Consider the following 23,232-nt stretch of genomic DNA (forward strand, 5'->3'; position numbering starts at 1 on the left):
CTGTGTTTGTAATCATTGCAAACACATGGGAAGTAACTCAAGTGAAAAACAAGTTACACAAACTTTTCACAAGGCTAAGAACAAATAAAAGGTTTCTGTCTTCTATGGACCATACACACAGCCCAGTCATTTCAATGTTACAGCTTGCAAAAATATTTTTATCTAAGAGGAAAACAGCTGTAGTGTTTTGGAAAAGATACAAGGCAGTTTTCCATTACCAATAAAGCTTCTGGGAAAAGAGGAAGCAAAGATTTGTGTTAAAATACATTACAGGTTGTGCAAAAGGAGAAACTTCAACACAGGAAAACTTTCAAAGTAAATATACTGGCCCAGCACTTACCTTTCTCTGATGGTGGGATAGAGACCTTGCCAATTGGGGGCTGGGATAAGGTTGTTGTTACTGAGATTCTGCTGGTGGTACTGCTGGACAGTGGTGCTGCTGGAGTTGGCTGGTTTTTTGCGGGGAAATATATCAGCAGCCATCTTCTTCTTCTTCTTAGTCTTCAAGGTAATTATTTCATAACAAACTGGAGGCAACTTGCTGCTGCTGCTGCTGCTGCTACTACTGCTGCTAGTATTTGTTTTCTTCGAGCTTTTCTTGGACCTATTCTTTACAGTCTCTGGAAGCATCAAGAAGAAGGTGAGACATTTCATGTTCTTTTCCTTGTCATCTACCATGAGTACAGTATGTCTCTCTTTAGAGCTAGATATCCCAAACTGGTTTGAACATCAAGCAAAAGAGGTTAGCCGGTGCTGAGATGTTAACAGAAACCAACAAGCTGCTATTTTGCTTCTTTCCACAGCCAGGCAAGGTGACCTTTTTTCACTATGTTCAATAGAAACTGGCTTTAAGTTTTATCCAGTACTGGGTCTGTTAAATACATCCCCATCATGATTCCTGTTTCTCTTATTTGTTCGTGAAAATAAGCATTTCCTAGTAACCTGAAAATGCTACACTGAGCGAGGATGACAGGCACAGAGCTGTAGCACTTGTTTTCTGAATTAGGTTAGGAAGATGTGCTGGAGCCCAGCAAGTCTGTTCAGCGGCTGAAGTTGTGTGGTGAATGGATCGGAGGAGAGTAGGTATTACAGCCCTGCAGATGGAGTGAGACAGCCAGAGCTCCGAGCCAATAGTTGAAGTCACCAATCATGATTGGACCAAGCAAAACAGTGACACCTATTGTAGCGTGCAGAGTTCTGATATTAAAGGAACAGCACTTGCATTCTCCTGTCTACTGTATATTTAAGTAAGATAAACAACATATGAAATAGATTTGAAAACAGGGAGTTTACACTCACAGACTCTCCCCAGGAGACATACATTTTTTACTTCCTCAGCTAAGCAAGCAGAGCCAATTAACAAAGAATAGGGACAGTTACCTACACTGTATTTCTGAAAAAATCTTTTCCATTGCAGCATTTAATTTCAAGCATTTCAAATAAAATCCTCCAGTCTATAAGCTAAAAGACCTTAATAGCAGCAAAACCAACACTATTACGGCTTAAGGAGGAGGGATGTTATGTTTTTCTTTTTTTTCCCCAGTCTCTTTGAATGCAAGTTATATTCTACTACCAAAAAAGAGAGCTAAAGTCATGTGTTCAGTCTACCTTCCAATGTTTTCTAGCTCCTATAATGATCTTTGACAAGAGTCCCTCCCAGTCACAAAACACTGTTGATTAGGATAAGATTATACCAGTATGCTTTGCTGCACTGAAGCAGAAGACAAATTCTGGATGTAAAAATAACATTCAAATGAGACAAATCTGGTAATCAGTGTTTAAAGGCTATAATTCACTAAAAATATATCAGACGGGGCCCTGTTCAGGATCTCAAAATCCAACTTAACTGTTATGACTACATTTAAATCTTGTTATAATTTTAAAGAATGTAATCTACAACTTCTAACACAGAATCAATAAGGCTATTTAAAGTGATAAATATCTGATGTTGCCTAGTTAAAATGCAAACAGGTTCTCTCTGCTTCGGACTAAAATAAAAGCTATTATATGGTTTTCATAGATGTGATTCCAACAATTTCTAATTAAAAACAAAAACAAAAACACCTGCTGTAGGTTCTATACACGCTTGTTTATTTGTAAAGAGGGACTAATGAAGAGATTTAATCTCACCCCAACCATTTGGATTGCTCTCATTTGTTCCAAGGGCAGCAGCCACTTGCCATCCCAATCTAATCCATCCATCAGGACCACAGCCCTGCTTGTTACACAATATTCATCTGACTAATGACTGCCTGACAAAATGAGGGACTCAGTAAATGAGTGTATGATTGTTACGGTAATTAATAATCTAATAAAGACAGTAAGTACAGCAGAAATCAGTCTTTAAATCCCTAGGATCTTAAATCACTAAATTGAATCAAGGAGCTGACATTATTATTATTCAAAACCATTGCAAAACACACTGTGCACAAGAACCACAGTCTTCAGCATAAGGTTACCACTGCAGTTTTGGATGGTCCTGAGTACTGCTTACTACAGATCCTGTGTGATCAATCACAGGGCATTTACACATTTGCATGTCACCTCCACACACACTTTTAATGAACAAAGTTGGAGAAATCTAGAAAACCAATCTAAAAAGCACCTGGAAAAAGGCATTACGAAAACAAACAAGTAGGCCCCTATTTTATACCTATGCAGAAGAAGGTTAAAACCAAAGATTTCTCTCTCCTCTGGTGCTACTAACGTCATGATCACACCCCTCCTCGGAAAGACCCCACACCAGGCAGGCCCTCCTACATATTTCTAACACATCTAGTATTATCTAGCTTTTCAGGTCAGAAGTAATCAATTAGAACAGAAAGAAAAAACAGCAGCTTTAAGGCAGACATTATTAATTGGCAACTAAATGAGACAAATAGAAAAACCATAGGAGAACCAACAGAGAAGGTTTTATGGATTTTATTCATTTTGCATATAAGTCAATAACTCATGAAAAAGAAAGGCTCCAAAAAACATAACTCTTAACACCACTAAGCTGAAGTGGGAAAGTACATGTAACTGTTTGAGAAGGAAAATTATACAATATTTTAGAAAATGCTTTCTAAATTAAAGACTCCGGTTACTTGGACAAGTAAGTTTCTAAGAAAAGTTTTAAAATGCTAATTAATAGCCAGATTCTAGATCAGAACTTGCATTTTAACAAGACCCTTCATAATCTGTATGGCATTCAAGTTTGAAAAAACTTGAGAGACAACTAAGGACTGTTAGAAATGTCTTCATAAAGATCCTATATCATCAACTGCCACATTTTGCATTCAACTCTCAAATAAATGAACAAATAATTCAAAATAATTTAATTTGTTTTACACATAAATTTAAACCCTCATATCTTATTCTGAAATTCTTCTGATTAAATGTCAAAACTGAAAGATTCAGGTTTGTGAGGGCCCAAGATATCTGCCCATTCTCTGGAAAAGTAGCTAAAGACCAGCTTATCTTAAAGGACAATGACAGAGATTGATTTCAGTGGGAAAAATGAAAGATTCAAAAATGGCAGGGGCAAAGTTGATGAGGCACTTAATGCTTTAAAATAATCTATTTCAAAAACCTAGCAAGGCAGCACAATAGCATTATGAAATCAGCAAGCAAGTAATGTGGTTCAGTCCTGGCTGGGCCACTTAAAATGGGAAGGGGCGTTTGAAAAAGTCATTTAGTTCTAGGGTTAAGTTTCCCCAGTTGTAAAAACGAAAAGATTCATCTATAATAGATATGTATGTCTCAAGCTTTATGCCCAATCTACAGTAAAAAAATACATTTTTTATTCAGAGTCAGTACTAACACGGATAAATACAAATGGGAAGAGCATTCACAAAACTTTCTGTAATATTTTCTATTTTATTCTTTTTGTTTCCATTCTAATGTTGGTCTTGGTCCATTCAGTGGTTCTCAAGATCAACACTGGTCTACATTATTTTGACAAACATTTAAGGCTTAACAGCCAGGGTTTATTCCTTCCTTCTTTGTCTTTTTTTTTTTCTTTTTTCCCAGTCCTGGGGAATGAACTTGGGGCCTTCTATGAGCTACATCCTTACACCTTTTTTTGAGAGAGGGTATCACTCTGCCTAGGCTGAGCTTGAACTTGCGGCCCTCTCTGCCTTAGCCTCCCAGAGTGCTGGGATTACAGCCATAAACCACCATGCCCAGCTCCAGCTCAAAGGGTTCTTTATTATCAAGAGTTTGGACTAAGGAATACCAGTTGAAAAAGAAAGCAAGGCTCCATCAACTTAATGAGATGTCAAAGAAACACTTCAGATTGTATGCAAAATCCGCAGTAAGTATTATTTTTCTGGAAAGAATAATGATACGTTTCATCTGCCCTTTTGAGTAATCTATGGCATCTGAACACAATAAAAGTGTTATGAAAAAATCTAGTACTGATTTGAATATACCAAACTTTATTATCATTTTATTCTGTTTTTATTTCCATAGTCTACTACAATAAACACAAGTTATGGCTGCTTTTCTCCAGATTAAATACATACAAACGGTTAAACTGCCATCTATTTAGTATGCAACCCAGGCATATCATCTACTGGGTTGAAAGGTAATACAGGGTAACAGCCTAATATCTACCGTTAAACTGTACCTCTACAATTTCTTTACAACTAGTATTCTTTCACTTGTTCCTACACTTCCTGAATTCTACAGCCACTTCAAGACATGCTTAATCTGCACTAATGAGTAAACAAGTCAAGAAGTCCATCAGTCTTCACTGAAAGATATTTTCAAAATCCACCACACTGATCATGGGTGTATCAAGTCTTAGGTGTACAACGGAGATCAGGATCCAAGCTCAAAAAAAAAAAAAATGCTAATAATAGTGGGTTTCAGTTGAGTTTATTTTATTGTATATTTGCAGTATACTAAGGATTGAACCCAGGGCCTTCAAACTGGGCTATATCCCCAATACTTTTTTTAAGGTATTTTTTTGTTCTGTTTTGTTTTTTAAGTCAGGGGCTTGCTAATTTGCCCAGGCTGGCCTCTAATTTATGATCCTTCTGCCTTAGCCTCCAGAGCAGCTGGAATTACAGATGTATACCACCACTCCCAGCTGAGTTTCAACAAACATGAATCCCTATTTTCTGTTTTCATTCAATTCCTAATTAGTGACAAAATTACCAACAGTATTTCAGCTCAGTTAGATCACACTTTTTACCACTGGAGGAGTTCGCAGCCATCCTACCTTTAATACAATCTTACATATTTAGTTCAGGGATCTCAATGAGGTTTGGAACTGAAAGGGACACTTGTCAAATAAGACAACTTCCTATTCAGAAGATAAAGAGGGGTGTGAGGAATCCAGAGTTAATCAGCAAGGCAACACGTGGTCTACCAGGCAGATCTGCTAGTCATGTTGTTTCTCCCATTCACTCTGCTTTTTACTCACAGTAATGACCCCACATCCTTATATAAATCCTCTATTTAGGTCTAATCTATGGTAAAAGAAAAATTATGTGCAAAATTTACAGAGATGAAAACCACGAACATCCACAGTCCACACCCCTACAGGAGCAGACTACAGGAAAGAATGCTTAATGGGTACTGTCTGGACAGAAACAGGAAGGAACTGGTAACAGGAAGAAGAGCCATGAGCAAGCTGCTCAAAACAGCAGAAGCTCTCCAGGTGTGAGGAGACCTAGAAAACCACCCAGCCAGGGGTACAGCTTGTTCTATGGCCACAACCAACAATTCCAGCCACTCTTGCTTAACTTGCTCTAACTGCACTCTCCTTGTCTGGGCTTGTATGTGGTTTACTGCAGGTAACCTCACAAACAAAGGCTGTGAAGTGAAGTGAGTTGAGTTTTAAACAGGGCAAGGCAGACCTAAGTACTATCTACCACTTCCAAAACTGACCCATAAAATGTGACAGGAAAGTAGTTTAATCTGAGAAGCCACGATGCTTACTGTTCCTTTCAATACTGACCAAAAGTTATGCTTGTGATCTGGGAGGTAAAAAGCAACAAAATGTTGGCACTCCCTAAAGACAGCAACAGCTGCTGTAAAGCTACTATATGCTTTCTAAATCTGGAGATAAATATGGAGTCAACCATTGGAAGCATGCACAGTAAAAAAAAAAAAAGCAAGATCAGAAAACAAGTGACCCTAAAGTTAGGTACTTAATACTTGTGAGCCTCATTTTCCACATCTGCCAAATGGGATAATTAATATCCAGTTCAGCCCCCTCAGGTTTATTATGAAGGCAAACTTACATGTTTGTGAAAGCACTTTGATAAAGGTTGAAAACACTCTACAAAGGGAAACCTTATTAGTCCCAACTGTACCCAAGCAGCAAACATTATCTGCAACCAACCAAAACCCAAAACCCAAAGATGAAGCTGGCTCCCCACACCCTTATACTCTCTTAGGCAGCACAGTTACTGACACTTCCTCCCCTCCTCACCAAGCTTGCTGTTCCCTACTTTGTGGGCCAAGCAGGTCCTGAGTTGCTGTGAACCTTGCTCTGACTTTGAAGATGAGGGTCAACAACCAAGACTCTGTCATTCACCTCACACCCAATGTCCAAATCCTGTAGCATTATTTCCAAATCTGCACTGAGAACTCACACTCCAGGCCAGGTGCCTGTTATGGACCTCACATCTCCACAAGGCTACCAGCTGGCTCATGCCCTGCAGTATTCACCTTCTGGAAACTGGAGGCTTCAAATAGTATGTCTAGCCACTTGACAATGTCTACACTAGCAAGTCTATTTGGGCTTTCTCAATGATGAGCAAGTCTGAAATCTAACACCAAGGTTGAAAAGTAATACAGTACAAGTCTTTGGGCAAGGCATACCTCAGAGCTGTCTAGGATGAAGCACATGGGCAATGTCACTAACCTTTTCACCACACACAACTCGCAACACAACTTAACTGCAAACTGTACATTACATATGAAGGGGGAAATGTCCACAGTTAGAATGCAACAATTCTCAGAAGGCAGAAGAATGACTCTTTAAAATTCTATACAAGCACAAGGACCCGAGTTCGATCCCCGGTTCCCCCCCCCCCCAAAAAAAATTCTATATGGTGTTCAAAGTGGTATTTTATGATTACAGCTCTTGAACATACTGTGTCTCAGTGTGCACCTAGTTTGGAATACTAAACAACTCATCTAAATCCCAAATTATTCTCTTTTATACATTAAGTGAAGTGATCTTGAAAAGGAGTATATAAAATTTCTCATGAGATACTCTAAAGACAGCTATTTAAAGGAATACTGCTCTAAAGATACTTTGCTTAAAAAGGTAGTCAACTTCTAATTTTTATGTACTCTTGATGATCTTACAGATTTCCCCATATTTAAGTGTTGACTACATGATCTCTTCCAATCTTAGGCTTCCAGGATCAAAGAATCCACATACCTGGCAGAAATAATAATTCATTTAATAGTTTCTTTTATATTTTAATGTTATGAATATAACTTCTATTCAACTAAAACTGTGTAAAAACATGTGCCATATTTTATTGATTGTAAACATCCCCTCAAATATACAAACATTTTTAACAGCTCTGAAATTGGGTTATATCTTATGAATATATCTAATGAATACAACTATTAGGCTTTTTTTCCTTAGTGGTACATAAAATAATGGCGTGTGTTACAGCTAATGGCACCTTGCAGTCAATAAAATAAGGTAAAATTTATATAATTCAACAGAAAGAAAGCAATTTCTTCTTTAGGCTGGTTAATTATTCCCTTAACTGGGCAAGATGATGGCTCAGAATTCTGACTGAACTACATTAGAATAATTGAGCTTCCATCAAGTAGTCATTTGATAAAGTATATAATCATAATTCTCAATAGAGACTGCTACTATGACAACCACTGATATGGTATAAAATCTAGGTAGAAATTTCAAAATGACAACTTCCATTGCCAGGACTGGTAAAAATTCCACTATTAATACATTTCTAATTTTTTCACGCTACAGAATTAAACATGTATATAAAAGTAGTATTACTAGAAGCCTTTCAGTCTAGCAATGCCAAAGATATTTATCAACTTAAAATAACTTCATCAATGAATCCTTAGAAGATACTGCTTACATTTAAATAAAATCTCTATTCAAAGGTTAGTTTAAAAGGGAGAAATATTATTATATCATAATGATCCAATTATATTCATATATATGACTCTCTACTTAGATACCTGAAAGTAGTTTATCCAAGAAAAGTCTAAGGCTCTAGTGATCTCTTCTGAAAAGCCCTGAAGAAGCACTGTTCCCATCCAACAGGGGATGTTAGTCCTGCTGGGCATAACTGGAATGGAACAACCGTATACAGCTTCAGGTCATCTGTCCACTTTCCATGACAGAGGAAGAAAATAATGTGTTGTGGTCAAAGAAAAAAAAAAGATATTTCCAAAAGATATTGTGTACTCTGGACCCATGATTTTTTTAAATTAAGAAGATAATCACCAATAATCCCACCACAATATGATGATTAAAACCCAAAACCTCTCTCACTTAAATCAGCAAAGAATCTCTTGCTCTACTTGGGAAAGTCACTCTTTTCTAATGATCATATGGAACTGGAAGAATGAATCCAAATAATGCCAAAACCATCAGATTTCTCATTACTCCTGATTATCAGTGGGAGTCCAAAAGTCACAGCCCAATTTTCCCAACATTTACAACTCAATGAAAAACCACTATGATAATAACATTCCTAAATTCAAGTCATCTAAATGTGTGTTGTTCCCTTAATCACTCAGAGATGCTTAGAAATACTCTTATCCCATCCTTCAATTTATGCATCTATCTCCCCACCAAAACAGCTGAATGATATAAATTATCTTCAATCTTAAATTGTTTTGAAGAAAAGCAAGGTCAGAAAAAACGTTTCAAGATTTTTTCAATTTTAGCAAATCCACCTCAAAAAGACCAGCTACAATTATGCAGTATGACCATCATCATTCACACATCCACCACGGTCTTCATTAATTAGTATTTAATGAAACATCTCCCTTCAATTCTACAATGTATGTGATTAGAATGGAATATAGTAATTTAAGGCAAACAATAAAAGATATAATTAAAACTAAGAGTCTTCCTATGATGAATGAAGTCTGAAAAATTCTGCAATGGGAAAATTCAAACACCTGTGAAGCTGCAAGGCATTTTCACATTCAATTTCTAACATACAGTACCTTCTCTGGAGTAGATACCATCAAACAAAAATGGTACACACAGTACCTTAGTAAAATGTGTAATAGCATTAACAAGTTCATGTAGAATTACAAGTCTGTGACAGGGTTACTGCAGAAACCATCTTCTGGCAAAAACTCAAAAGTAAAATCTGTTCTAAATCCAAGTTTAAAAAAAATACTTTATGCTACTTTTAATTAGCTTCAAAAAGTACACAATTTCCAGTCAAGTCTTGAAGGACCCAATATAAAGGTACTGTATGTAAATTCTGGCATAACCTTAACTCTATGAATACCAAGTAACATTCAGAGATTGTCTTCATTTGTTGCAGGAGATACTATAATAAGTTGACACTAACAAAGTACTCCTTTGTTGCCTCCATCACTCGTGCTGTGCTGTTGTAATCTGAACAAAAAGAAGGTGAGGAGATTCTGCACTTAGCTTCACCTTGTGTGTCCGAACTAAGAAAATACGGTATTTCAATCAAAAATTCAATTCTAATAAGATATTGAGCAAGTCTTTTTTTTTGTAATTAAGTGCCACAACATAACCAAGCCAATACTTGAACCATTCAGAGACATGAAATAATCTACTCATACTCATAAAACAATGCTCAGATAAATCTCATTTAGAAAGCTAGGAGTACTCATGGAAACAGATTTAGGTTTCCCACCCCCATATCACATAACCATAGACAGACAGTATTTACATATGGACCTTAACAACAATGACCAGATTGAAATATTGAAGTCAAAATATCTTCAAAAAGTGACAAGTCAACATTAGTACCTTGATTAAAAAAAAAAACAAAAAGAGAAGCAACACTGTTAGCAACAGCTACACAGACTGAGACCCATGCTAGATCCATGGTAATGATGATAAATGAAACTAGACCAAAAAAGAGCACAAAGTCTCTGAAAATGGAGATAAAACTATACATCTGAATCAGATCTCTTCTACAAGAATTTTACTAGACAGATGCAGGGAAGCCATATACTAACAGTTCAGTATAGGAGACCTAGATGATGTCAGTATTTGTTTAAAAACCTCCCTTAGGGCAGGGGATTTAGCTCAGTGGTTCCGCCACCTGTCTCTAAAGCGCAAGGTCCCAAGTTGGATCCCCTGTACCAAAAAAAAAAACCTCTTGTAAAATTTAAAATATAAAACCTCCAAAAAGGAGACAAAAATAGATGTTCAGTGAGTGGCATGGGGCCAAATCTTAACTGCTGTCCTTGACACTCTTCCCAAAGAAATACACGTGAATTGAGGGTGAGCTCTCCTGCTTGACAGAGGCAGGCAGACCTAGGTCTATCCAGGAAGAAAAGACATCCTATTTCATTTTTCTCCTGAGAGGAAGCCACAAGGTTTGCAATGCAATTTTGAATGCCCATAACCTGCCCCAACTCACCACCAGCTCTTTTGACTGGTTCTCTTCACTCATCCTGCAACCAGGTATTCCTCCCACACTGATTCCTGCCATCCACACTGTCTTTCCTTTCCATTAAACTATCAAAAGCCTACGAATCCTTCAAGACAGTCCATGTGTACCTCAGTAAGAAGTCTTCCCGATGCTTCCAGACTCTCCAGGCCTAGCTGCCATGCCGGTACTCTCTCACATTCTATCTTACCTTAGGTTGCCTGAGTAATGTGGATTCTGAGGATTGCCTTCCACATCTCCAACAAGATCTAACAGTGCCACACCCACACACCTGGCTTTCAATGGTTATTAAAAGAAGTTTAAGTCCAACTGTACTTTCAAGTACAATTAGCACTTTGAACTGCACTTGTGGAGCACAACTGGTCCTGAGGTAAAACGGGCTGAGTTCTATTTTGTTTCTAGTTGTGTGAGCTTAGCTTAAACCAGGTGCATGGCAGAGAACCTAGATACTTTTAAATGTGTGCTGGGGCTCTCTTGAACATGTCTAAACACAAATACAGTATTATACTACATTTATCTTGCAGCTAACTCAACTGAAAATACTAAAGCTCAACTTAAAGCAAGTTCCTACATGTGCTCAACGTGAGTGTTTGCTTCACTAGAAGGCTAAAATTTAATGCAATATAGATATTCATAAGGAAGTCTGAGTTCAACAGAAAGAACAATCAGTTACCAGGACAAAGCTGCTTTTATCAGCCAACTTCAATTCATGGCCTGGCATATTTATTTATAACACCTGTAGAAAATTTAAGTGATTTAATGAACTGGAAAGGATGATAACTTTTAAATTCACATGAAAGAGGAAAGCAGTCATATGAATAAGCAAAAAAATAATTAAAAATATTTTTATGTGGCTCTGAAATGTGTTTTGTCTGTACTTAACACTGAATGGATGAATGTCTACTTCATTAGACACACCCAATCTTCAAACAAAGTAATAAAACAGGGCTGTGTGTACTGGGCAGCGGAAAAACTCATGCCTCCCCCTCAAACCGCACTGCCAGGTGGGGGATGTCTCACTGCAGATTACTGTACCAGTACAAAAAGTACACAGCTTGTATCTGTGTCTTGAGCTATGGAGAACCCATGTTAAGCAATTAAGTATTTGACATTTTGTTTAAAAATAAGGAATTCTCAACTTTAGTCTCCATATTCCCTCATAAAGGTGGAGTGGGAATGGGATGGTAATATTCATAGTGGAATGGCTGAATATTTGGCCACAGCTGGAAAGTCTCCTGCTGAGCTGGTGTTTATGAAAAGAAACTTTAATCACCCCAGCAGTGATCTTTAAAACCATCAGTAATGTTAAAAATGTAAAGTAACTGTTTTAAATCCATATTGATTTTTAATTTGGCCAAAAAGAAAAAAAAAAAAAACTGAATTTTCAAATAACAAGTTCAACTGGTTATAAAAGTATATTTCTTGGAAGTTGAGATAAGGTAAATGTATTTTGTGTGTGCCTGTTTGATGTGTGTGTATGACTTAAAAGCATTAGGCATTTTAAGCAGTTTTGAACTACACTGCTGGAGAAAATATCTGCAGTAGGCATTAAGTGAGCAATCCCTCTGCAACCTCTCAGCAACATCTGGTAGTAGGGATGCAGAACTTCAGCCCTCATAGGGAAGGGCATTTGCTTCAAACAGGAAAGACAAAGTCTTCTCCAAGAGCTCCCAACAAAAGGACTAGTACATCCCAGGTCTGTGACTTTCTTTCCAATACTGATGGGTGTTATTGGCACCTACGGGGGAAGGTCACCCCTGAGGACCTGAACAGCTGAAGGGAGGAATGTGCTCACCAACTTCACCATCTCCACTCCTTCCCACATGACAGAGGATTCAGGCCAGTGGCGAAAGAGCCTAGATGAGCGCAGATTAGCAAGGGTGTGTTCCTTTGCTTTAACAGACACACTATTTCAAGAGGAATCTCTGGAAGGTGAAGCAGTAAAAAACATTTTTATTAAACTTCACCCCTTAAGTACACATCTTTTTAATATTTTGTGTCATGAAATGAGAAGCATGCATACAGCATTTCTCATGAAATAAATGGAACAGTTTCCTTGAGACAAAACACTTGTGCAACTGCATTAAATACAACTCAAACCAGCAGTTTTCTTCTTAAATCATCATTGTTACTTGAGAATAAGCAAAGTATACCTTTTTAGATGGGTATCTGGCAGACATTTTCTCAAAAATGAAGTGATCCTGTCACTTCAAGGAAAACTGACAGTATTTATTGCTGATGATAAAATTCAGCCTTCAAGCAAAAATTTGTATTTTAGAAACCTTGATTATGCCATTAGCTTACCAGCTTCCCAAAACTTGAAAGATTGTTCTGAGAGCAGTGATGTTAAATGAATGTCATTTTTGATACTATAAAATGAACAATGTCAACATCTGAAAGATATGCATAACTCAGTGAACTAATGTTTTCTAACAACAAAGCAAGTTAAAGTACAGTCATATATTAATACAATATCCACTCAAAGTAAAAGCCAGTCCAAAAGATTATAGTGTGAATAAGAGTACAAAAATTTCTCTGCTGCGTTTTAGATTCCAGATTCCACGTGGCAGCTAACCTTCAAGAAGCTACCACTCATCAAGTTTTGCTGAAATGTCAAACATCTATAATCATCTGAAAAGGCTATTAAAGTATTCCCTTCTTGTCCAGCTATATTATTTGGGTGAGGCTAGATTTTCTTCATCTGCTTAGTCAAAACATCTCCTTATTTTAAAATAAATATTTAAAATGTTTATGTTTCAATTTCTACCTCAATAAAAATCAACAGGCATCTTGAACAGAAAAAAGGCACTTCTGAGTAGATTTTCTCCATTTTTAATGTTAACAATAAGATCATTTTAGGAACAGTAATTTCAACTGCTGTAACTTCAATTAAGAATGTTATCAACCTCTAGGAATATAGATCATTCCTCAAAAGCTCATTAAATATAGTTTGACTTTATTACACTCAACTGTTCCCTACATTTTCCACTAACAAAGATATAAATACAGGTGATAATCTGTATAATAAACTCTTCTCTAGCCACAGAAATTTAAGAGTATAATAGTAGCTGAGGGCCAAAATTAGTCCCTCACCATTGAGTAGGGGATGGTGCTGGGTAGCCAAAGCCACCACTGCCAAGCAATTTCAGCAATTCAAGCAAACAGGTCGAGTGGAAGAAACAGGTGACAATTAGAAAGCTTTCACAAAAAGAGCAGCAACCACTTGTGGGAGTCTTGGACCAAGCTAGAACTATTAAAACAAGGTATGTTTTCCAGCTGGGCTAACCATTAGTGGCCTGAACTTCAGGAAATGTGACTTACCATCAGAGAGGTAGATCAACACTTTCCATTCAGCCCTGGCCAACAGTACTACTTAGGATTCAATATAAAATAAATTTGTAACAATGATATTCAAAGAATAAGTCTTTATAATAAGAAAATACAGATCTAGTAAGTTTCAAAGACAAGTAAGTTTCTAGTAAGTTTCATATGGTAGATGCACTCAGAACAATGGTACTTAGGAAATTTTATTTTTACATATGATAATCATGATCAAAATGTATACACCCTCTAAACTGGGCTTAGCTGCCCATGCCTATAATTCTCAGCACTCAAGAGGCTCAGGCAAGAAGACCACCATGAGTTTGAGATCACCCTAGGTTACACAGCAAGACTGTCTAAAAAAAAAAAAGTTTATACTGTCTAATTGAATATGGGGACTGCTATGTTCATATATTATCACAGAAAAATTCAGCAGAGATAACATATACATAAGGAACTAGATATATCTTGAGAAAAAAACAGAATTGAAATTTTTTCCAATTTTTGTGTTTAGGCAACAGCTACTGAGTTAATGCATTTCTATAGCTGCTTTATGATTTTGGTTTTTGTTCACTGTGGCTAAATTTCTAAAATAATCATCTTCTGTCTTATAAATGACACTACTTATTTGCAAAGCAATAGCGACAATACAAATTAAATATTTCTTATTCTATTAAAAACAGAAAAAAAGGGAGTCTGAGTTTCTGAAGTACCCTTGGATTTGAAGGAAACTGTCTAGGAAACTTGTCTAGGAAACCGAAGGTAGGACTGAGATGCTCCGACTTTGTGGATTTAGTATCATGTTCAATTATGTGCTTCTCCTTGGCTCTGAGGGGTTTCAAAATGATCTTATAGGAGAAATGATGTCAACTAGAACCTCAGAGAAAAAAAGGCTTAAAGGAGACTTGAAAGATGTCCTGAATACCAAGGAAGCATTAAAGGGGGGAAAACAAATGGTTATATTCCACTTAAAGAGATAAACACTTGCAGACTGGTTAAAGAACACACTATAATACCAATACATCACTGACATCTATCAGGGGACCTGGGTATATTTTACAAATATCCCTGCTGATGCCTTGCCTACCCTTGGTGAAGGACTGAAATCCAAAGAGAAGATTCTAAAAACCACATCACTCAGATGTGAATATAGCAGGTAAAGATGCTTTTTTGACAATTAAGGGAACTGGTCTCACACATTAGCACAGTTTAGTACTTCACAACAGTACCCAATTTAATCCTCATAACCATTCTCTGTATCATTATGTTCACTATAAATTATGCATGTCCTGGAACTTCTCCCTTGCTAGTAAGAAACTAAATCATCAATGTCACCAAATACTGCTTCCTGAGAAATTTACTTGGGAAAAAAAATGGGGAAAGAAGAATACATGCATTCAAAAACATTTACTGACCACCTTCTATGGACTAGGCACTTGAGACACATTAATTAACAGGCATGAAATACCTGCTCTTGTAGAGATTATCATCTAGCAGGGACAGGAACAGAGGTAACTCCCCCAAATCAAAATAAGTATATTTTACTAGTGATTTCGGAGCTAATACATGCATTAAAAAAGAAAAAGCAAAGCACTTCAAGGGATACAAGGTGCAATTTGGACTTATCAACAGGGTAGATACTGCCAACAGGGTGACATTTTAGAGAAGGCTAGAAGGACATGAAGGAATTGGCCAGGAATATATTGGGGGTGGGGGTTATTAAGGGCACAAGGAAAACTCCAATACTAAGACTTAAAATAGGAATGTGCCTGCCATGTGCAAAGGTTAGCAAAGAGGCAAGGATGAACAGAGTGAAGACTGAAGAAAGAAAGAAATAGAAGAGATCCATTAGTGAGAACCAGACTGTGTAAGGCTTTGGAATCATTTAAGGAATCTGGCCTTCACTCTGAGTGACACAGCAGGCAACAGAGGCCTGGAAAGTGGCTGAATTCTGTATTTATTTTGAAAAGAGGATTCTAGATACATGTTTGAAGACACAGCAGAAGGATTTGCTGATATTCTGGATGTAGAGCAGGAAAGAAAGAGAAGTCAGTATGACTCCAGGTTTTGGGCATATACTGTAAAACCTGAAAAATGGGGAAGGCTGCAGGTGGAATAGGTTTGCAGAGAAAGATCAGAAATTTAGTTTGGGTCCTATTAAGACTGAGTTGTCTTTAACATATTCAAGTGAAGTCAAAAAAGTACTTAGAGGTGTCTGACCTGGAGACACACATTTGGGAGTCTTATCAACCACACGGTATTTTACTGAAGTCTTGTGACTGTGACAAGACACAGGCAACAATTGAGCCTTGGTCCAAATGAACAGGATGGTGAGAAGAGAAAACTAGTATTAAAAAATAAAAATAAAAAGAGGAAACCAGAAGCCCAGTGGTATAGGAGGGAAGTGAGGAGTGTGTGATGACCTAAAAATCAAATGCAAAAAGTGTATCAAAATACAGGGGATGATCAATTATATCAAATGCTGTGAATAGGTAAAAATGAGAAATGACTGTTGGATTTACCTAGTCGGAATATTTTCAGAAAAGCCCTGATGACTGACTCCTACCGCACACCCACAAAAACACAATTAAGCACTGACCATGTTATGTTTCAATTTTCTTATGAATGTGATGTTTTTCTAAGAATTACCCACAAGAAAGAGTCTGATCCAATTTGGGACTCCAATCAGTAGATCTGTTAAGAAATACTAGGATTAACTGCAGATGATAATGGTCATCTCCCATCCCTTAAAAAAATAAAAATACTTCCAAGAAAAGTAGAAAAAAAAGTGTAAATTTCCTTTGTCCTGATGAGGAAAAATGATAAATCAAGAAAGACAATATTGTACTACTATTTTTCCTACTAAAATAAACAACAACACAAGTTTTTTAAATATCACCATTACTGTTTGATGATATTCCAGAAGAATTTTAAAACATTCAGAACGCTAACTCTAGGGAAGTGATGGGGAACCTTTTAGAGCTTTCAATGATACAAACAGCCCACTGCGGCACACGTACCATAGGTTCACCACCACTGCTCTAATGTAACCTGCCATAAGACCAAAATAAAATGTGTAATTTGAAAGTAGGCATAAGTATCATTATCTGCAAATGATGTAACTAGGAAATACATGAGAATAAACTTCAATGTTTTCAGAATACAAGCTAGTCATAAAATAAATATACACAGTCAATAACCACCCTAGACCAGCAATAGTTAATTTGATGAACATATCAGAAAGGCAACAACAGAAATGCCTAACAAGAACACCCTAACAGGGAATGTTGGGACTTACAGGAAGAAAACAAAACTGTGCTGAGCTAGATAAAAGGTCTGAATAACATTTTTGTGTCCCTTAATTCCTAGAAACACAGACCACTCTACAGATGGCAGTTCTTGCCAAAAAAACAAAATGCAACATGATCTGATAGAACATTTTAATTCTAATGATTTATCTTCAGGGTTTTCCAGAACAAGATGGCATAGTTAATATATACAGTCAATAACACCCTTTCCCTAAATTCCACTAAAGTGAGAATTAAAAAAAAAAATCTTTCTATAAGACTTGGAGACCCAGACTTGAAAAGCTGCAAAGGAAACTATACCAAAATCATCAATGTGGGAAGCAGATGGTCAAATAGCAACATCTCAGCCAACCTAAGAGTGCCTATGCTGCACCAGCAGTGAGGAAAGCTGATCACTCCAGTCCACTCAGACCACGGGCACAAGAGTAGCTGGCTAAAATAAGGTTAGTAAAAGTTGTTTGGGAAGTTCTCAAATCCCTAGATGTACTCTTCTGGCAGACTATCCCAGAACCCAGCAGTTCTCAGAAGAGTAAAGGAAACAGGTAAGTTCAAGTGACTACACAAAGAGAATGCTGAGACTCCAGGCAGATTCCTCCATGAACACTGTATGCTGGACCCTTTCCTCAAGGTAGGACACTGGAAGACCATGCTCTTGTCCAGGAAGAAAAGGTCTATGAATGGCCCTGTTATGGTTTATATCTAGACAAGGTGAGGCCTGTGGAAGGCAACAGGATCACTGAGAATCATCCCCTGGCCAGCTCAGCATCTCAGTGCGCTGCTGGAAGATGGGGTCAGGGGGACAGGACCTGGTAGTGTGTATCTCCCTCCTAATCTCCTCCCTTCCCTCTCTACATCCTGCCTGCGCAGGATGGGAACAGCTTTCCTCCACCCTTACTCTTTGTGGATGGGGGCTGGCTGGCCATAGCCTTGAGCAAAACTAAACCTTTCTTCCTTTAGGTTATTGTGTTGGGTATTGTGTCTCAGGGAGGAGAAAGTGACTAAAAGAAGCCCCAGTGAAAAACTCAGGAGAAACAGTTAACAATCAAAAGTGGCTGTCACTGGGTAAGGAGAAACAAATGGAATAGGGAAAAAGGAAAAGATAGAGTCTGTTAGACTTATAAAACTTTGTGCATGTATTTATTCAAATATGGTAATCATTATCTGAGAAAGCAGGTGGATAAAATTATAAGTTCTTAAAAGAACAGTGTGACACACTCTACCAGATTTCTATACATCCTGAATCTAGGATTAAAATGATTTGGCATTAAGATCAGAGATCAATGTGCAGATGAGTAAAACCAAAAACAAAAGCAGACTCAAAAGCTAACCAAGATGTTAAAATATAATAAAGTCCATCACTAGTTAAGAAAGGATGGACGATTTAAAGTATAATGTGGTGGAACAAGCTAGTGAGGGGAGACTGCTGATAAAAGATCAATTCATACAATTATAAAATTTTAAAAGAGCTAAGATATTCCCCCAGTTTTTTGCCACCTAAAAATGAAAATATTTTATTATTTGGAAAACTCCATAAAGAAATTAAAAAACAAACAGTGAGAAGGGCAGAACCCTACAAATACTATTATGCTTTATATGTAGATATCCCTCCAGAGCCTCCTGTGCTCATAGGGGAAGCTTTTGGAAGGAGACTGAATTATGGGGGTTTATAGCTGATAAGCAGTTAGGAGGTGGAGTCTGGTCAAGACAGGCATCACTGGGGTGTGACCTGGAAGGGTGTGTCTCCCTTCCCCTCCTTTACACTGCTCCCCAGACACAAAAGTGTGAGCAGCTCCTCCACCAGGCCCCTAGGCCAGGCCAAGCCATACTGCTTATGAGACAGCTGACTATGGACTGAAACATGAACCAAAGTAAACCTCTCCTTTTTTAAGTTGCAGGTGTCAGGTGTTTTGTCCTAGTGATGAAGAAAGTAAGTATGACAAGTATGATAAAGTCACAATACATTTTATATAAAACAGGTACTTCAAAGCTTTTTTTTTTTTTTTTAAATTATCATTTAAAAAGTAACATGGGCAGGGACCGGGGATTTAGCTCAGTGGTTCTGCTGCCTGCCTTGAAAGCACAAGGGCCCGAGTTGGATCCCCAGTACCAAAAAAAAAGGTAACATGGGCAAAGTATCAGAACTGACAACTCCCAAAAGGAAAAAGCAAAACAGAAAAGCAAATTATTAATTTCACTAGTTACAAAAATCAAGTCAATTCTTATAGAAAATGAGGAAAGACTAAATAAACACTGAAGTTCTGATACACTGTGGGGATACAATGGCTAAGAGAACATCTCACGGAACCTGTCAAGGAACAAGCAATGAACAAGCCTCAGCAGTCAGAAAAAAGTTCACTTCTGCTCCAGGAATTTTATTGCTGTAAATCCAGCCTAAGCAAGTCAGAGGAACTGACTTTCATGCAAGAGCATTTATTCCAGCTCTGCCTATATGAACATTAGGTTACTCAATTGAGCCCACATCCTTTGACAGAGACCCTGTTGGCCTTCGTTTGGTTTATGACACCTCACCAAAACTACAGCCTCATGGGAAAGGAGATGAAAGAAATGGGTAATTAAGGTCACTTACACAGGAAGTAGTCAATCTAGACTTTGCAACCAGAGTTTAATACCATAACTGCCTGGCATGGTTCTTGCCTGTGATCCCAGCACTCTGGGAGGCTGAGGCAGGAGGATCAAAAGTCTGAGCCTAGCTTGGTCAACTTAATAAGACCCTGTCTTAAAATAAAAAAGGATCAGGATGTAGTTCAGTGGTAGAGTGCTTGCCTAGCATGCCAGAATGCCTGTATTCAAGGCATATCAAACAATAGAAAACTAGTGCAATAAACTTGGGTATATTATTAAAACCTTATTTTTGAAGGATTTAAGGTCAGAAGAAACATCTGTGATACACTATTAATTAAAAGGGTAATATTTAAAACTACACAAAATTAGTAAGTGCCAATTTTGTTTCAAAGTATGTTTATGCACAAACTAAAAAGCAAAATTGAAGTTTATCATCCAATTAACAGTTGCTGATTTCTGGATGATGTGAGTGTGGTTTTTATTTTCTTAATATTTGTTTTGTTAATTCTCAAAATGTCTACAAAGTGAATAAGTATTCTTTAAAATGTTTAAAAATCCTAGAAACTTTCAAAAACACTTCTTGAACTTAAAAAAGGGGAGACATCAATAACTGCACATTAATGCACATTTTCAAGGATTCTGTTACTGCGATAAGACACTACGTTGATAAGGCTTAATGGTAATTTTAATGTGATGGGAATGGGGAAGATCAGGTATGACATTATTATCATGGCAACATAGCATTACTGGTGGAACTACAAACTTCAAAGAAATGAAGTTTCCTAATTTCTCCCTTCCCATAGTAAAATGGGTGAAATTAACCTTACAGAGTTTGCTTGGAAGCCCATTTAATACAAATTTAGCTAGTACCTAAAAGCAGTTCAACTCCCAGTCAACTCTACTGGACTCCTAAAAGCATTCTGGAAATAAGTGACTGAATTCTAATAGTAAAGTTTGAAGGACTTCAAAAAAGTCCTGAAACACGTAAGCAACATATTTCTGTAGTATTTTATTCAGAACAGTTTTAATAGTTCCTTGTAGGGCAAAGTGGAATTACATAGCTACAAGGCCTCTTCTGGGCATGAAAAAACTAGTATTTTTTATATTGCTCTTTGGATGTGTCTGCTCAGGGAGGCAAAGAGTGGGCAAAAACATAGCCGTTGCCTTTGTTATTTTAAAGTATAACATTACAAGTGGTTTAACATCTGGAAAGAATCTTGGCAAAGCACTTTCTAAGAACAAAACAAATTCAAAAACTTGATAATGACTTTTCTTTCATGAATTATCAAAAGGGTTTTTTTGCATAGGTATAGAATATTTTACTTTTCAAAATGCTTATTAAATATAAGATTCAGGACTTTAATAAATGAATGTTCTTTCAACCTGGTTGGGTGTATCACTAAAACAGCATTAAGCAATTATGTAGTTATCTTAGAAAGAACACGCGGAACTGGATAAGTTCACCTTTACCTGCAGAGGGGAAGTACTAAAAAGGATGATTTAAAATCTTCAGCAGGGAAGAGTTCCATTTAGAAACCCAGTCCTAAGAGGACCCACCCACCCACCCCCGCCCGTTGCTATGGGAACTCGCCCAAACCCGTTCGACACAGTACCAGAAGGCAGTGGGAGATGCTCCCTAAGGCTCGGGGTGAGAGTCCGGGGAACGAAGGGGAGAGTTATAGGAGGGCAACTGAGGGAGGACTGGGTGGAGAAACATCCCGGATAAGGCAAGGGGTCAAAAACTGCAGGCTTAGTAGCCCAAACAGAAATTCAAAACACCATTTAGAACAAAGTTCCGGGTTGCCAGAGTCATATTATAGTTCAGCTAAAGTCTGAACCACTACAGGCGCCCCCCTCCCTCTCTGGTGGGAAACAAATCACCCATTGTGAGTTCTTGTCCAGGGAAAACGAACCCGAGCAACCCGAGTTTCATTCCGTCAATTACAAACTAAATGCTACTACTTGGCAAAACTAAAGACTGTCTTACACTAAAGCAAAGGTTCCCAAACTCTGCAGCACACTGGAACTATGCGGGGAATCTTTTAAAAAACATGTTTTAATTGGTCTGGTCAGCACGCAATATAGGTATGGTGAGTTTTAGAACTTCCCAGAAATTCTCCGGGGCAGCCAAGTTTGGGAACTCCTGCATTACAGGACTTGGCGAGGTGGCGGGAAGTTTTTTTAGAAAGAAAAAAAAGGTAATAAGCACAATGATCTCTCCTGGCCTTTTTAAAAACTTATTACAGAATCAGCTAGTTTTCTCCAAGCATGCAGAGGGCAATAGTATGCTCGACAAATAGGAATCCCCAGCATGCCTCAACAATACTTTGAGATGAAAAAGGCCTGGCAGTAAGTATAAGCTTCTTTTCAAGAGAGCAAACAGCTCTCTCAACAAAACTCCACAAACTTTTACATTTTAAAAGCGAACAAGCCCCGAGAGCCAGACGTGCAGGGCGCGTTCGAGCGCCCCTAGGGACCGACCCCCACCACCCTCACCATCTGCCTAGCTTGCTCAGGGCCGCGGGGGCTCCGCCTGGGGCGCAGGTGCGGAGCCCCGTGAGGACCCGCCCCACGCCGCCAGCATCACCCAGTAAAGTTACTCGGGAAGTTTGCCCAGTCCCCGCCTGGGTCGAGGGGCGCGGCCTCCGCCACCTGCAGGGCGCCGGGTCCCGGCCGCGCCCCCAACCTCCGCAGCCCGAGAACCCGCACCCCCAGGCGTCCCAAGGCCGCTCACAGCCCGGGCCGGCTCGCCTCGCCCGCCCCAGGTCCCCAGACGGCGGCCGGCCTCGCCCTCGACCCCAGCGCCCACCTAGAGCCCCATTCGAAGCCCGCACGCTCTGCCCCCCGCCACTGGCTCCCAGGCCGGGGTCCCAGGAGCCCCTGCACCCCCGGCCCCCGAAGGCGACCCCCGAGCCACGGCCCCCGACCCAGCCCCACCGCGCTCCGCCACTCCGGCGGGCGCACGCCCCTGACCAGATGGCCCGGCGCTGCGCACGCGCGAAGGCGCCCGCCCACCCGGGGCGCCTGCACTCACCGCCCGCGTTCCTTGTCGCCTCAGGTACCGCCGCTGCCGGCCGCCTCGGCCCGGTGCCCGTTCCTCAGGCTCCGGCCCGGGCACTCAGGGTTCCAGAGCCCGGCGAGCTTGGCGGGAACCCGCACGCAGGGCACGCTCCCCGGGACCGCGCGAGCGCGCACCCGAGGGCCGGAGAGGGGCGGGGCGTTGCGCCCGGAGGCGGCCCTGGTTACGGGACATGCGCAGTGCCTGCCTCTTCCTTCGGCAAGACCTAGGAGTAGGCGGGGCTTCTGGACCCCTACCAAAGAGGCTGATGGGTCGGGACCAGCCAGCGATTCTCCCTTGCTGGAGATCACTGCACCTTCAGCCCACAACTAATTTTCTTTTTACCAGTTCATTT

General features: G+C 39.1%; 1 protein-coding gene across 2 annotated transcripts in view; it reads right to left on the bottom strand.

Moving 5' to 3' along the window:
* Positions 1-22,992, bottom strand: part of Btbd3 (BTB domain containing 3) — a 30,603-nt gene extending 7,611 nt beyond the window's left edge. The window contains exons 1-2 of one of the 2 annotated variants that reach the window (XM_004840826.3): positions 22,854-22,992; positions 341-620 (exon numbers count right to left, since the gene is read on the bottom strand). In XM_004840826.3, the coding sequence (XP_004840883.1) occupies positions 341-483 (143 nt within the window). In that variant the 5' untranslated portion in view covers positions 484-620; positions 22,854-22,992. Of the gene's footprint in view, positions 1-340; positions 22,475-22,853 lie in introns of those variants that run through there. The other variant, XM_004840825.4, reaches the window with a different exon arrangement.
* Positions 22,993-23,232: the final 240 nt, after the last annotated feature.

Source organism: Heterocephalus glaber, unplaced genomic scaffold (assembly GCF_053883595.1).
Source record: "Heterocephalus glaber isolate CG9 unplaced genomic scaffold, H.glaber_assembly_v1.0 deba00001532, whole genome shotgun sequence".
NCBI classification, from domain to species: domain Eukaryota; kingdom Metazoa; phylum Chordata; class Mammalia; order Rodentia; family Bathyergidae; genus Heterocephalus; species Heterocephalus glaber.